At 41.5% G+C, this 16034-nt stretch overlaps 1 protein-coding gene across 3 annotated transcripts in view; it reads left to right on the forward strand.

The window, feature by feature from the left end:
• The first annotated feature begins 1095 nt into the window (after window positions 1-1095).
• DNAJC27 (DnaJ heat shock protein family (Hsp40) member C27) overlaps window positions 1096-16034 on the forward strand; it is a 30276-nt gene continuing 15337 nt past the window's right edge. For all 3 annotated transcript variants that reach the window (XR_008500636.2, XM_054475696.2, XM_054475695.2), the window contains exons 1-3: window positions 1096-3148; window positions 7685-7767; window positions 11504-11573. Coding sequence is in view for 2 of the 3 variants with exons in the window: in XM_054475696.2 (XP_054331671.1) it covers window positions 3062-3148; window positions 7685-7767; window positions 11504-11573 (240 nt within the window). In the remaining variant the exon portion in view is untranslated. The remainder of the gene's footprint in view (window positions 3149-7684; window positions 7768-11503; window positions 11574-16034) is intronic.

Below are 16034 nucleotides of genomic sequence, written 5' to 3' on the forward strand. Positions count from 1 at the left end.
CATCCCGAAGTGCTGGGATTATAGGTGTGAGCCACCAAGCTGGGCCTGTGTTTATATCTATCTATGTATATCTATCTATTAAAATGTCTGCAAAAAAACCTCAAACTACTCAGAAACATTTGAGTATACATGTACATATAGATAGCACAAGTGATAGAAAAAATGGGACAAAATGTTAACAACTGATGAATTTGGATAAAGGGTAGACAAGATTTTTTGGTATCATTCTTGAAATTTTCTGTGTAAAATTATTTCAAAACAGTTTTGAAAGATCAAATGCAATACTACATTTTAAGGTATATATTCATACATAGTAAAACAATTTTAAATGCCTGGAAATTAAAGCAGCACTCAGATTGTTGCAACTGTTTCTAGAGAGGGAAGAGGGATGTATTGGGAAAGGCTATGCACAGTATCAGTGATGTTTTCTTTTTTCATTTATTTATTTAGAGACACGGTCCAACTTTGTTGCCCAGGCTGGAGTGCAGTGGCACGACCACAGCTCACTGTGGCCTCAACCTCCCAGGCTCAGGTGATTCTCCCACCTCAGCCTCCCGCGTGGCTGGGACTACAGGCTTGGGCCACCACAACGGCTAACTTTTTTTTCCGTAGAGACAGGGTTCTGCCATGTTGCCCAGGCTGATCTTGAACTCCTGGGCTCAAATGATCCACTGGCCTTGGCCTCCCAAGGTGCTGGGATTATGGGGTGGGCTACCATGCCCAGTGGTGATATTTTATTTCTTAAATTGGGTGGGGGATACATGGCTATTCATTCCATTATAATTTATACCTTTAAGTATGTCCAAAATATTTCATAATTTACTTTCTAAAAATACACATTAAAGATGTAGGATTTTTCTTAACACATAAAAAAAGTTTGAGCAAATGAGAGCATGTGGCTGCTGTTTGCTAGGAGACTACTATGTACTTCCTGTGCATTATCTCCTACAATCCTTATCACCACCTCATGCCTATAACATATGCCAAGATTAAGTGTATCGGGCTGGCTCCAGAATCCATGCTCACACTATACCTCCCAGGTCCATACTATGGAAAAAGCAGCTAACTCGTGCTGATTTTTTTTTTTTTAATATTCAAAGAGTGGGGGAAAAAAAACAACTTTCTTGCTCTTTCAATTCCAAACTAATTTAATACATACAGTAGAAAATGTAGCTATATACAATAAATGTCAAAAGCATCAGTATGGGCCGGACGCTGTGGCTCATGCCTGTAATCCCAATACTTTGGGAGGCCAAGGCAGGAGGGTCACCTGAGGTCAGGGGTTCGAGACCAGCCTGGCCAATATGGTGAAACCCCGTCTCTACTAAAAATACAAAAATTATCTGGGTATGGTGGTGGGTGCCTGTAATCCTAGCTACTCGGGTGGCTGAGGCAGGTGAATCGCTTGAACCCGGGACGCAGGGGTTGCAGTGAGCAGAGATTGTGCCACTGCACTCTAGCCTGGGCAACAAGAGTGAAACTCTGTCTCAAAACAAAAACAAAAACAAAACCAAAACCATCAATATGAAAAAACAGTAATCAATTTAAATCTCTGGCATGTTTTACTGCTTGGTCTCAACAGCACCATACTTAATCAGTCATAACAGCTGAAGATTTGACATTTTATAATTATTCTTCCACAATACCAGTTACCCTATTACAGGGCCAAAGGTGAACTGTCGAAGAAATTACATGTTTAGTAATTTGATTTATTAAATTATACTGAGAAGTTAGCATGTGGATTCTTCTAAGCTTTAAAACTATCCAAATTCTAACCAGGACTTATATTTCATATTTGTAAATAATTTTAGACGCTTCAGTGAATTGTTATATTATTTATCAAAACAATCCAGAATAAACTTGTCTTAAAAAAAAACTTAATGTTTAAAAAACACATTTTAAAATTAAAATGTGGAAAATCTGACTTTACTATGAAATGTTGAGCCTTTGTTCATTGCCTTCCTGTAATGCACTTCCCTTAAGATGTTTAAAGTTAGGTGAGAAAAGAAGCAATGCTACTTTTGTCTTTGTAATATACAGGGAAATTGGCAGCCATTCTTTTTCAGGGCACTATAAATAATCATTGTCAAGTTCTGAAGATATTGACTGACGATATTGACTGAAAAAAAAAATTACCGTTCCTGTCAGACTGACTTATTCAAGCACTGACACATTGTCAGCTAAAGGGAAGGGGAGAGCAGACCTCGAGGTCACGTCACGTTCGAAGTGAACAGCGGGGAGCTGAGAAACTGACGTCCACAGCTCCAGCCTGGCCTAGCGTTAACACCTGCAGTAGGCCGAGCCTTTCTCCCACCGAGGAGTCAACAAATCCATCAGAGCTCTGTAATAGGAGGGCCAAGACTAAACACTCTTGCCTTGACTCCAAATAGACAACTCCATTTAAAATAAAAAACAATAGGAACCAGATTCAGAATCGCTTCACGCCTTGCCCACCAAGGCCCTCTTCTAGAACCAGGGTTCCGACCTCCCCACTTTCCTGGCTCTGGGGTCTGCCTCGGGGATCTCAAGCAAGGGGAACATAATACTGGAGGGGGAAGAGGAGCAGCAGACCGGCCCATGGAACCGAAAAAGAATCCAGAAAAAAAAAAACACTCCCAAACGGACCAGACACTACCAGACCCGCCCTGAAGAGCCAATACATTTCCACGACTCGGCTGCGAAAACAACAAACGCCTCCCGTCCGGGCGTCCCTGAAAACAAGGCCGCGCTCACCTCGAAGGGTAAACCCAGCCGCCCCCCAACGTCGCCTTCCCGTCAGGGGACGACGCCTTAGAAACCCGGTAACTGCAGCCGCGTCTCCAGGGCCTGCAGATGACGTCAGCAGCCCCGCGCTAGCATCGCGAGACTCCCGTCACCCTCCGCCGGCTCCCCGCGCTCTCAACCGCCCGCGCCTGCTACCAGGCAGCGGCGGGGATGGCGAGCAGCGGAGGCCAGGCGGTGACGAGAGCAGCGGGTCCGCCATTGGACGAAGAGGCCTGAGGGACGGGCCAGCGGTGCACAAGAAGAGACCGAGGCGGGTGGCCCCCAGAGAGCCAGGACCATGGAGGCCAACATGCCGAAGCGGAAGGAGCCCGGCAGGTCTCTCCGCATCAAAGTCATCTCCATGGGCAACGCCGAAGTGGGGAAAGTGAGTACAGCGCGCCGGGAGGGGCGGGCCCCAGCGTGGCGGGACGACGTGTCCATTGGCTGGAAGGGCGGCCACTCAACAGCCTGGGGCCCGGCCTCCTCTCCGCCCCCGAGCAGGCCCGGGTCTCAGCAGGGGGGTGCGGCTCCGCGAACGAAACTCCCCGACCTTTTTGACCTTTGCGTTGCCCCCTCGTCCTCCGACGTCACTCTCCCGGAGATGGTGCCTGGGGTGGCCTCTAAGCCTTGAATGTGTCCCCGAAAGAGTAAGAAGGCCTGGGTCCCTGTGAGGGGCCGTCGGCCTAGATACCTTGCCCGCGTTCTAGGGGGCCGTCCGGGACCGGGAGATGGAGGATGAAAGTTTAGTTCCCCCAGTCGGGCCTGGGAGCCGGCGGAACGTCATGGGGTGCGTGTGAGAATTTGGGGTTCGCGAAATGGTGCCTGGCAGCCCAGATTCTGCATTCCCGTCACGAGAGAGCGTAACTGACGTTGACGTGTTTCACAGGGGAGGTGCAAGGGATGGCCGGGGTCCGGCGCTGTTTTGTTTTGCGTTGTGTTTTATTTCTGGTGGTGTCCCCATATCTGTTAGTTCCACCGCCCTTCTCTCTGCCCCATCTGTGGTTCATCAGCTATAAACTCTCCTTTACTATGTGGGGAGGGAAGGCCAGAGGTAGCCTGAGGCCTTTTCCCTTATGAATTCCAAGACGGTCTCCTCTTCACTCAAATTATTTCGTTTTGGGTAATTGGAAGCTGTTGGTTAAGAACTTCCCAAGGTCATCAAATCAGTGACCGAGAAAAGATTAGAACCTAAGTCTTCACATTCCCACTGCGGTGCTCTTTCCATCGTTGTATGCGTTCAAAATCAACTCCGAAACAGCTGTTAAGGCAGTGCCTAGTCCAGTGCCTAGCACCCAGGAGATGCTCAGTAAATGTTTACTTAGTGTTTTTTATTTCTATGTAGCATGATCCCGTACTACTTATGTGTGTATGTGCTAGCATAGTATTCACTGAAAGTCAGCATTTTTTTGAACGTCAGCTGTGTACGAGGTTTTTTTTTGTTTGTTTGTTTTTTTAAGCCTCTAGGGACTGGGCACAGTAGCTCAGGCCTGTAATACACCAGCACTTTGGGAGGCCGAGGTGGGCGGATCACTTGAGGTCAGGAGTTCAAGACCAGCATAGTGAAACCCTGTCTCTACTAAAAATGCAAAATTAGCCAGGCATGGTGGTGCATGCCTTTAATCCCAGCTACTTGGGAGGCTGAGGCGGAAGAATCGCTTAAGCGGAAGCGGAAGAGGCAGAGGCTGCAGTGAGCCGTGATCACGCCATTGCACTCCAGCCTGGGCGGCAGAGTAAGACTCCGTCTCAAAAAAAAAAAAGTAATTTTACTGTGCCTAATGATACAACATTAGAAGCAGCTCAGAATGCCCAGTGTCACCACATCTACTTAACATTTTTCTAGTTTTATTAGCCAGTGCAATTAGACAAGAGTAAGAGAATATAAAAATATTAGAAAAGAGAAGGTAAAATTAACATTATTTGCTAATAATGCGATTGTTTACCTGGAAACCCAAAGAGAATTAACTGAAAAACTATTAGAAACATTATAAAAATTCAATAAAGCACAATTAATACCCACAAATTAATAACTTTATTGTGTCCAAATTATATTCAGTTGGAATGTGTAATTGAAAAACAATTTTAATTTACAGTTACAACAAAAATAAAGTTCCTAGGTTTAAACTTAACATGAAATAGGCAGCACCTATATGAAGACAAGTTTCAAACTCTACAAAGGCATATAAATTACTTAGGCAAATGGAAAAATATACTTTTTCCTTAGATGGGATTACGCAATATGGTATAGATGTGAATTACTCAACCTACAAATGAAATTCAATTCCAGTGAAAACATCAATAAGGGTTTTTTTTTCCCAGAACGTAATACAAGACTACTAAAGTCTTTATGAAAAATTAATGTGAAAACAACAAAGAAAATTGTGGGGAAAAAAAAGAGAAATGAAAGAAGACTAACTGTATCAGCCATTTAAAAATATTTTTCAGGCCGGGTGCAGTGGCTCACGCCTGTAATTCTAGCACTTTGGGAGGCCAAGGCAGGCAGATTGCCTGAGCTCAGGAGTTCGAGACCATCCTGGGCAACATGGTGAAACCTCATCTCTACTAAAATACAAAAAATTAGCCAGGTGTGATGGCGCACGCTTGTAGTCCCAGCTACTCAGGAGGCTGAGGCAGGAGAATTGCCTTGAACCTGGGAGGCGGAGGTTGCAGTGAGCCCAGATCGTGCCACTGCACTCCAGCCTGGGCAACAGAGTGAGACTGTCTCTAAAAAGAAAAAAAAAATTTTTTTTCACTGTGATGATGGTTTTTCAACGTTCACAATTTCCACCAGAAAGATTTTCCTTAGTGTTGGGTAAACCTTCCTTGGATGTCTGTGAGAGCTTTGCATGCATTCCCATGTTGGTTTCTGTGATGTATACAAGTAGACCCCCATCTTACAAATAGGAAACTATGCCATGATACCTGAGCCTTGACATCATCGTGTTCTCCAGTTTGTGTTTGGTATTGGAAGTTAAAACATGATTCCGTTTTCAAGTTTGGTTCTTGAGAAACTCACATGGTGTTGCTCAAGTACGTTTTGTGACAGGCAATAGCATCTTAAGAATTCTGAAGTCCAAGAAGGGACTTGCTGCTGATCTCCCTGAAGATCTCTACCATTTAATTAAGAAGTAGTTATTGTTCAAAAGCATCCTGAGATGAACAGAAAGGATAAGGATGCTTTCCTTTATAGAGGTAGAGTCACCCTTTGGCTCAATATTGTAAGACCAAGCAAATCCTCCCTCCCAATTGGAAATGAGTAATCTACAGCCTCTGTCCTTGTCATATAAATTTGTCTATGTACTCAAGCAATAAAATGATTGTTTAATTTAAAAAAAAATTTTTTTAAGCTACCAAACTTTTCCCATTGGTATTGGGAAGGAAATATGGAGACATCAGTGGAACAGAGTAGAGTCCAGTAATAAACCCAAATACATAAGGAAATTCAGTTTACAACAAATGTAGTAAAATTGTGGGAAAATAGAGACCATTTAGTAAATATTGTTGGAACAACTGTCTACTATTTGAGAGTAGGTTGGATTCCTATTACATTCCTTTCTCAAAAATAAATTCTAGGCCAGACACGGTGGCTCACGCCTGTAATCTCAGCACTTTGGGAGACCGAGGCGGGTGGTTCACGGGCTCAGATCGAGACCATCCTGGCCAACATGGTGAAACCCCATCTCTACAAAAATAAATAGATAAATAAATAAATAAATAAATAAATTCTAGATGGATAAAAGATTTAAGTGTAACTTTTTAAAAAACTTATTATTTTGCCTTAGTTGTAAAAGTAACACATACTTACTCATTTTAAAGGATTTGGAAAATATAGGATGATGTACAGGTAAAGCATTTTAAAGTTAAAAATTAAGGAATGCCTTAGTAAATAATCATTGACTCAAACAGCAAATTAAAACAAATGACAAAGTAACTAGCAAGCAATGAAAAGGAGGGAATATTTGCATAGCACAGACTATTGTGCAACCATAAAAAAGTGAGTAGAGCTATTTTAAAGTTAACTTGGGAACCATAATTTATTATTGTTAAGAGAGAAAAGCAAACCTTAGAAGTATGTACAATACTCTGTGAAGTGACTACTTTTTACTGCAAGTAGGACAAACCCAATTCAATTGATTTAACAGGAAATTTTTTTTCTCTTTTTGATACAGGGTCTCCCTCTGCCACCCAGGCTGGAGTGCAGTAGCACCATTGTGGCTCACTGCAGCTTCTCCTCCTAGGCTCAAAAAAAAAAAAAAAAAGGAACTAATCTAATAGATATTTGGAGATGTGGATCTGGTCTTGGCAGTGAGGTCAAGGCTAGACAGATATTTTGGTGGTATCATTGAAAGCATAAGAATAGAAGACATCTTCAGAAGAAAAGAGCACAGGATTGAAAACTCAACTGAAAACATATGCATATTTAGTAATAAGGGAAGAATTTAAAAATAATTTTTATTAAAATCTTTTAACACTTGTTTCAGTTATTTTATAGTTTTGTCTTTTTTTTTTTTTTTTTTTAAGGCAAGAGTTCACTCTTACCACCCAGGCTGGAGTGCAATGGCAGCAATCTCAGCTCACTGCAACCTCCGCCTCCCGGGTTTACACAATTCTCCTGCCTCAGCCTCCTGAGTAGCTGGGATTACAGGTGCCTGCCACCATGCCCGGCTGATTTTTGTATTTTTGTAGAGATGGGGTTTCACCATGTTGGCCAGGCTAATCTTGAACTCCTGACCTCAGGTGATCCGCCCACCTTGGCCTCCGAAAGTGCTGAGATTACAGGCGTGATTACGTGCCCCGCCACTTTTGTCTTTTGAAAATGCTTTTTCATAGTGATGAATGGAGGAACCATAATGAAGAAATATACTTATTCTGTATGTGTTCTCACTATATATTTACTAAATGCCTGTATTTTTTACCTTTTTAGAGCTGTATTATAAAGCGATACTGTGAGAAAAGATTTGTGTCTAAATACCTGGCAACAATTGGAATTGACTATGGAGTCACAAAGTAAGTATATTGTTTCCCTGGGTTTGTAAGTTATATAGAAGTTCAGAACTTTCCAAAATGATCCATATTTGCATCAGTGCTCTTGTGTAGGTAATCTTGAAATGGAGACTTTGAAGATAAGTTGGGAAAGATAGGAATAGTAGACCTTTACAGGTATCTAGTGATCATATCATTCATTCAGCCCATGTATTGGTATTGAGCACATCCCATTTGCCAGGCCTCGTGTTAGGTGTAGGCTACAGCAATGAATATGTCAACACAGAGCCTAAATGGCAGATGTAACTTTCCAGGAAACATGTTTTTATATTAGCAGGTCCTTCCAGCAGGTGTGTTTTTAGAGCATTTTGAAATATTCTCTCTAAAAAGTCTATAAATATTGTGTGGAACATTTTCTACCAGAGAACTTTTTTTATTGGTTTATGATCTTCATAGCTATTAGAATCCAGCAAAAATGGGCCAGATGCAGTGGCTCACACCTGTAATCCCAGCACTTTGGGAGGCCAAGGCGGGCGGATAACGAGGTCAGGAGTTCAAGACCAGCCTGACCAACACAGTGAAACCCTGTCTCTAAGAAAAATGCAAAAATTAGCCGGGTGTGGTGGCACACGCCTGTAGTCCCAGCTACTCAGGATGCTGAGGCAGGAGAATCTCTTGAACCCGGGAGGCAGAGGTTGCAGTGAGCTGAGACCGTGCCATTGCACTCCAGCCTGGGCGACAGTGAGACTTCATCCCAAAAAAAGAAAAAAAAATGAATTGGGAAAAGTAAAGTTGGGTCCAATTGGGGATTTATCTGGAGATGAGTCAGGAGGGGGTTGAGCTTGACGAGTTGGATATAATTAGCAGGAAATAGCCATACTGTAGAATTGGGGTAGATAGCATACTCCCTAAACATGAAATTTCAGGTGTTCACTATCTTGGCCCCACTCTGGCCTTCCCCCTTTTGTCTTTTCCGTTACACACTTTACTTTCCATCCATGCTGAACTGCTACCCTCAGACTTTCTACCTCAGCACCATTATCCAACCTGTCCACTTGGAACACCCCTGCCAATTTCTCCAAGATAAAAACATTCTCCTTTTCCCGTAAGGTCTTCTAAACATGCCCTTTATTGGTCAGGACTCTTTTTGGTTGCAAATGACAGAAATCCTAAAGTTCTCTATGCTATTTATGGTACTTACCAAAAATTGCCTTGTATTGTTATTATTTGTATATGTGTAATGTCTCCTGCTAGATTATAAACTCCCTTAAAATTTATTAGTATAAATTTTCTCCAAGTGCCTGGCATAGTGCTTATACCTAATAGGTACTCAACAAATATTTATTGGTAGGTAAGATAGATACATCTAAAGAGGAAGTTTGCCAAATTAGACTATGAGGGCAATATTTAAGAAGGTAGAGACTAAAGTTGTGACATATAGCTAGCAGAATGTCGATTAGGTGAAGAGTGGAGTCAAGTTCAGATGTATCCTTCATGGCTTTTTAAAGTGGCCCCAGTAAATGGTAAAGTAAAACTCAAGAGTTCTGTGTAATGCTCTTATAGCACCATTTTTCAACTGACAGCAGCGGAGGGTATTTCTGCAAATGTTCTTTAAAGAATGAAAATTGTAGCTCTTGACAGTGAAATGTATGAAGCTCTTCATTTGAAATTCACATTTCTGGCTTGGCATGGTGGCTCATGCCTGTAATCCTAGCACTTTGGGAGGCCAAGGCGGGCAGATCACCTGAGGCCAGGAGTTTGAGACCAGCCTGGCCAACATGGTGAAACCCCGTCTCTACTAAAAATACAAAAATTAGCCAGATGTGGTGGCAGTTGCCTATAATCCCAACTACTTGGGAGGCTGAGGTGGGAGAATCACTTGAACCTGGGAGGCGGAGGTTGCAGTGAGCCAAGATTACACCACTGCACTCCAGCCTGCGCAACAGAGTGAGACTCCTTCTCAAAAATAAATAAAAATAAAAATGAAATTCACATTCTTTTTTTTTTTTTTCCCGTGAGACAGAGTTTCGCTCTTGTCACTCAGGCTGGAGTGCAGTGGCGCGATCTCAGCTCACTGCAACCTCAGCTTGCTGTAACTTCCGCCTCCCGGGTTTAAGCGATTCTCCTGCCTCAGCCTCCCAAGTAGCTGGGATTACAGGCACGTGTCACCACGCCCAGGTAATTTTTGTATTCTTAGTGGAGACGGTTTCACCATGTTGGCCAGGCTGGTCTCAAACTCCTGACCTCGTGATCCGTCCGCCTCGGCCTCCCAAAGTGCTGGGATTACAGGTGTGAGCCACTGCATCCAGCCTGAAATTTACCTTTCTTTCTAGTTTTCTTTTCCTCTTTCCTGCTTCAAAGCATAGGATTTCATCAGTGATATAGTAGGACATCCTATTTAAGATAGTTTTGTTCTGAATTCATATAAGTAGCTAGTTTGTTTATCTAAGATGTGAGAATTACCATATTATGCCAAAGGACCGTGGTATATTCCACAGACTATTTTGTTTCTGGCAGAAATTTTTTTGGAAGAGATGTTTGTCCCATTATGAGTCAGGAGGATATAATTGACAGAAACCTATTTCAAACCAACTTAAGCAAAATAAAAAAAAATGGATATTAATCAGTTCACATAATCTAGCAGCAAGGATGCAGCTGGGCCTCAGAGATGGCTGGAATCGTAGGGAATATAGATAGGTCATTTCACTACATCTCTCTCCCTCTTTACCTGTTGGCCTGGAATAACTTTTAAACATTCATCTTTGTGTTTTTCTTTAGTGTTTGAATTATTTATTTTTCTTTTCTTTTTTTTTTTTTTTTGAGACGGAGTCTCACTCAGTCGCCCAGGTTGGAGTACAGTGGCATGATCTCGGCTCACTGCAAGCTCCACCTCCCGGGTTCATGCCATTCTCCTGCCTCAGCCTCCTGAGTAGCTGGGACTACAGGCGTCCACCACCATGCCTGGCTAATTTGTTTTATTTTTTTAGTGGGGACAGGGTTTCACCATGTTAGCCAGGATGGTCTCGATCTCCTGACCTCATGATCCGCCCGTCTCGGCCTCCCATAGTGCTGGGATTACAGGCGTGAGCCACCGCGCCCAGCCTAGTGTTTGAATTATTTCTAATGTTCCTTTATCATTTTCCAATGGTGATTTTTCATGAAAAAAAAAGACTAGAAACAAATATGCTATGATGTTAACAGTAGTTAATTCTAATATGAATGGTTATTGTTTCCCCTTTGGTTTTATTCTTTATTTCTACATATCTGAAAACAAATTCACTATTGCTTTTGCTCAAATAAAGATCACAAGAAAATTAGACATCATTAATGTACATCTTTGTTATTTTACTGTGTGATAACCAAATATAACCAGTGGTAATTAAGATGTCTCTTACTAAGTGAAATAAAACTTTTCATTTTCCTTCATCTTGCTCCTACTTATCCCAAATCAATTTTTCTTAATACCATAGTAATAGCTACCCTTTGTTGGTTGGGAGCTGTGGACCAAAGTTTCTAGAAGTGAAGGTGAAAGTGAAGTGAGAATGCCTACTCCATGTGGGTTCAGTGTTCTTGGGATAAGAAGGCAGGATCATCTGTCAGGTTGCTGACTGCTATTGTAAAGATGATCTGGAGTGAAGAAAAGGCACTAAGAAAGCTTCTTAAATTGCATACACATATCCTTTTGAAATTTATAAATGATATTAAGGTAAATGGAGAAACCATGACTTTCTTTTGGATTGTTTCCATTTGAACATTTCAGGGTACACGTCAGAGACAGAGAAATCAAAGTTAACATCTTTGATATGGCTGGACATCCCTTCTTCTATGAGGTAAGAAAGCCTTTTTGACAAAACCTATATCCAGTATTGTTGGTGGTTTGGGGAGAGATCCAGAATTATATGAAACAACCAATATTGATATCATGTGTAAAATTGCATAATTTTAGCTTGATCGTGGCTTGCCTTCAGACCCTTGAGTTAATAGACACCTGTTGATCTTTTAGGTTATCCTGTTAAATAGTGGTAGGAAATTTCATTGCCAATATTTCAGACCTTTCGATAAGACATTTTGACTTTCAGAGGACTTTTGCTTTTTACGTCATACTTTAGCCTAAAATGTGAAAAAAAATAATTACATTTATGCTTGGGCTTAAGAACTCAGTGATGTGACTTCTTTCACAGCAGGGTACTGGGGTGATCGTTCCTATTCATGCCTAGTCATCTGCATTCTTTCCAGAGAAGAAGCTAAAGCAACTACTTGATTTATTTTCATCTGCTTACCAGCTCTAAGTAATCCCCAAATGAATCTCATGACCATTCTCTTTTGTTTTTCCTTCCTTGGGCTTTTTCATTTTTCTTAAGGAGGTTTTTTGCTCTTTTCTGGTTTGGCCATTTCACTTCTGCCTTTATCTTTATCATTTCCTTCTCTCTGCTTGCTTTAAGCTTATTTTGCTCTTTTTGTTTTAGGTTCTTGAGGTGGGATCTCAGCTTATTGATTTAAGACTTTTTCCTTTTTTAATAAATTCATTTAATGCTACATATTTCCCTCTCAGCACAGCTTTGTGTCCCACAAATTCTGAGATGTTGTATTTTCATTTTCATTCAGTTCAATGTATTTCTTTAATTTCCCTTGAGACTTTCTGTTTGACGCATGAGTTATTTAGAAGTGTGTTATTCAGGCCAGGCGCAGTAGCTCACGCCTGTAATCCCAGCACTTTGGGAGGCCGAGAAGGGTGGATCACCTGAGGTCAGGAATTCGAGACCAGCCTGGCCAACATGGCAAAACTCTGTCTCTACTAAAAACACAAAAATCAGCCGGGTGTGGTGGCACATCCCTGTAATCCCAGCTTCTCGGAAGGCTGAGGCAGGAGAATCGCTTGAACAGGCGGAGGTTGCAGGGATCCAAAATCACGCCACTTCACTCCAGCCTGGGTGAAAGAGTGAAACTCCATCTTAAAAAAGAGAGTGTGTTATTCAAAAACAAACAAACAAAAAAAACCACAAAAAACAAAAGAAAAAAGTATGTTGTTTAGTTTCCAAGTGTTAGGAGTTTTCCTGTTAATCCTTCTGTTACTCATTTCTAGTTTGATTCCATTGTGATCAGAGGCTGCCTCAGTGATGATGGCTGCTGACTGATGAGGGTGGTGGTTGATGTGGCAGTTTCTTAAAATAAGACAACAATAAAGTTTGCCACATTGATTGACTCTTCCTTTCATGAAAGATTTCTCTGTACCATGCAATGCTATTTGACAGCATTTTCACCCACATTAGAACTTCATTCAAAATTGGAGTCAGTTCAGTTAAACTCTGCTGCTCTTTATCAACTAAGTTTATGTAATATTCTAAATTCTTGGTTGTCATTTCAACAGTGTTCATAGCATCTTCACTAGGAGTAGATTCCATCTCAAGAAACCACTTTCTTTGCTCATTGATATGAAGCAACTCCTTATTTATTTTTTATTGTGAGACTGCAGTAATTCAGTCACATCTTCAGGCCCTACTTCTAATTCTAGTTCTCTTCTATTTCCACCACATCTGCAGTTACTTCCTCCACTGATGTCTTGAACTCCCCCAGAGTTATCTGTAAGAGTTGGAATCAACTTCCAAACTCTTGTTAAGGTTGATGCTTTGACCTCTCCCCTGAATCACGAATGTTCTTAATGGCACCTAGAATGGTAAATGCTTTCTACAAGGTTTTCAATTTGCTTTGCCTAGAGTAATCACTATGGCAGCTGTAGCCTTGCAAAATGTATTTTTTAAACAGTAAGACTTCAAAGTCAAAATTATTCCTTGATCCATGGGTTGCAGAATGGATGTTGTGTTAGCAGGCATAATAAAAACAGCTTTAATCTCCTTGTACGTCTCCATCAGAACTCTTGGGTAACTAGGTGCTTTGTGAATGAGCAGTAATGTTTTGAAAGGAATCTCTTTTTCTGAGTAATAGGTCTCAATAGTGGGCTTAAAATATTCAGTAAACTATGCTTAAACAGATGTGCTGTTATCCAGACCTTGCTGTTCCATTTATAGAGCACAGGCAGAGTAGATTTAGCATAATTCTTAAGGGCCCTAGGATTTTCATTATGGCAAATGAGCATCAGCTCATATAGCCCGTAACAGCTCTGTTAGCCCTTAACAAGAGAGTCAGCCTGTCCTTTGAAGCTTTTGAAGCCAGGCATTGACTTTTCCTCTCTAGCCTTGAAAGTCCTAGATATCATCTTGTTCCATTAGATCTATCTATTCCAAGCCTGTTTCATCTGCATTGAAAATCTATTGCTTTGATTAGCCACCTTCATCAATGATCTTAGCTAGATATTTTGAATAACTTGCAGCACTACATCAGCACGTGCTGCTTCATGTTGCCCTTTTATGTTATGAAGATGGCTTCTTTCCTTAAACCTCATGAACCAACAACTGCTAGCTTCCAACTTTTCCTCTGCAGCTTCCTCATCTCTCTCAGCCTTCATGGAAATGAAGAGAGTTAGAGACTTGCTGTGCATTAGGTTTTGGCTTAAGAGAAGGTTGTGGCTGGTTTGGACTTCTATCCAAACCACTAACACTTTCTCCATATCAGCAATATGCTGTCTCACTTTCTTATCATTCTAGTGTTCACTAGAGTAGCACTTTTAATTTCATTCAAGAAGTTTTCCTTTGCATTCATAACTTGGCTAGCTGTTAGGTACAAAAGGCCCAGCTTTTGGCCTGTTTTCGAAATGCCTTCCTCACTAAGCTTAATCATTTAAAGGTTTTGATTTAAAATGAGAGATACATGACTCTTCCTTTTACTTGAACACTTAGAGGCCGTTGTATTGTTATTAATTGGCCTACTTTCAATATTGTTTTGTCTCAGGGAATAGGAAGGCCCCAGGAGTGGGAGAGAGATGGGGCAACAGCCATTTGGTGGAACAGTCAGAATATAGACAACATTTATTGTTTGCTGTCTTAAATGACCTTATATGTTCATGGTATCCCAAAACACTTAAAATAGTAACAGATATCACTGATCACAGATGATCATAACAGACTATTATAAGTGTTACCAAAATGTGACACACACATAAAGTGAACACACACTGTGGAAAAATGGCATCAATAGACTTGCTTGACTTAGGGTTGCCACAAATCTTCACTTTGTAAAAAAACACAATATATACATACTGTGCAATAAAGTGAGGTGTGCCTGTGTGCCTTACATAGGTGCAATAAAGTGAGGTGTGCCTATATCTGCTAGGCCCTGTGGGTGACACAGGAGAGGATACATGAAGATGCATGTCTTCACATTCCTTCTAGTGTAGGAGGGAAGACAGCTGGATATGCTACTAACTGTAAAACTGGGCAGGAAGTGATAGCACTATGAAAGTACAAAACAGTATGGTACTCCAAGGGACATAGAGATTACATTCTGTTTTGCAGGAGTAGGGGCTGGATGGTGAGGAATGGAACAGAGAAAGCTGCATGAAAGATGCAGCATTATAGCCAGGGCTTGAACGATTAAAGATAAAGAGGTATCTGTTTCCAGATGGAGTTAGGAAGGCATGGGGCAGGTTTGGGGAATGAGAGATTCCCCAGTTTGAAGGTCAGGTGCTAGTGGGAGGATAAGACTGGGAAGGTTGGTGGAGGACTGATCAGAAACTTTTAACATCATTTGAGAAAGTTGAAACTTTGGAGAATAGTTTAAGAAGGAAGAAGTTGAAGAGTTTCCTGTGTGCATATTGAATTTGAGATTCCAACAGGACATTCAGCTGGAAGAATCTGGTGCTAATTAGAAATGCAGGTCTGGAACCTCAGAGGAGAGGGCTCATCTTGGAGATTCTCACAGTTGAAACTGTACAAGTGGTTGATGTTGCTGATTTGGGAGGAAGGATTCAAAAAGAAAGGAAGAGGGCACAGGACAGGATTTGGGGGATTTTGGTGGTAAGCTGGAGTGGGAGCAATAGAGAGAAGAGGAGTTGGTGAAAGAGAATTTAAGAGCCTAGGGAATGTGATGTATGGGAGCCAAGGCAGCGAGAGTTTTAGAAAAGAAGAGAGAGCCCATCGTTAACTGCTGTAGAAGGGCCAAGGACCATGAGTACTGAGGGAAAGGACTGGTGGGCTTCATCATCTTCAGTTCTTTCTGATTTTGTTGGTTTTAACTTTAGGGGATAGCTTCTTAGGTTTCTGTAAACAAATAGGAGCACTTAATATCCTTGGTCCAGATATCTGCCTATGTCCAGAAACCCTACCTGATGTGTATAACATGTTTTCATTTCTTACTACATAGCCTGTGTGGGTCTGAGTACATTTGGGAATTTTGTG

This window comes from Pongo pygmaeus, chromosome 12, assembly GCF_028885625.2.
Source record: "Pongo pygmaeus isolate AG05252 chromosome 12, NHGRI_mPonPyg2-v2.0_pri, whole genome shotgun sequence".
Taxonomy (NCBI): Eukaryota; Metazoa; Chordata; class Mammalia; order Primates; family Hominidae; genus Pongo; species Pongo pygmaeus.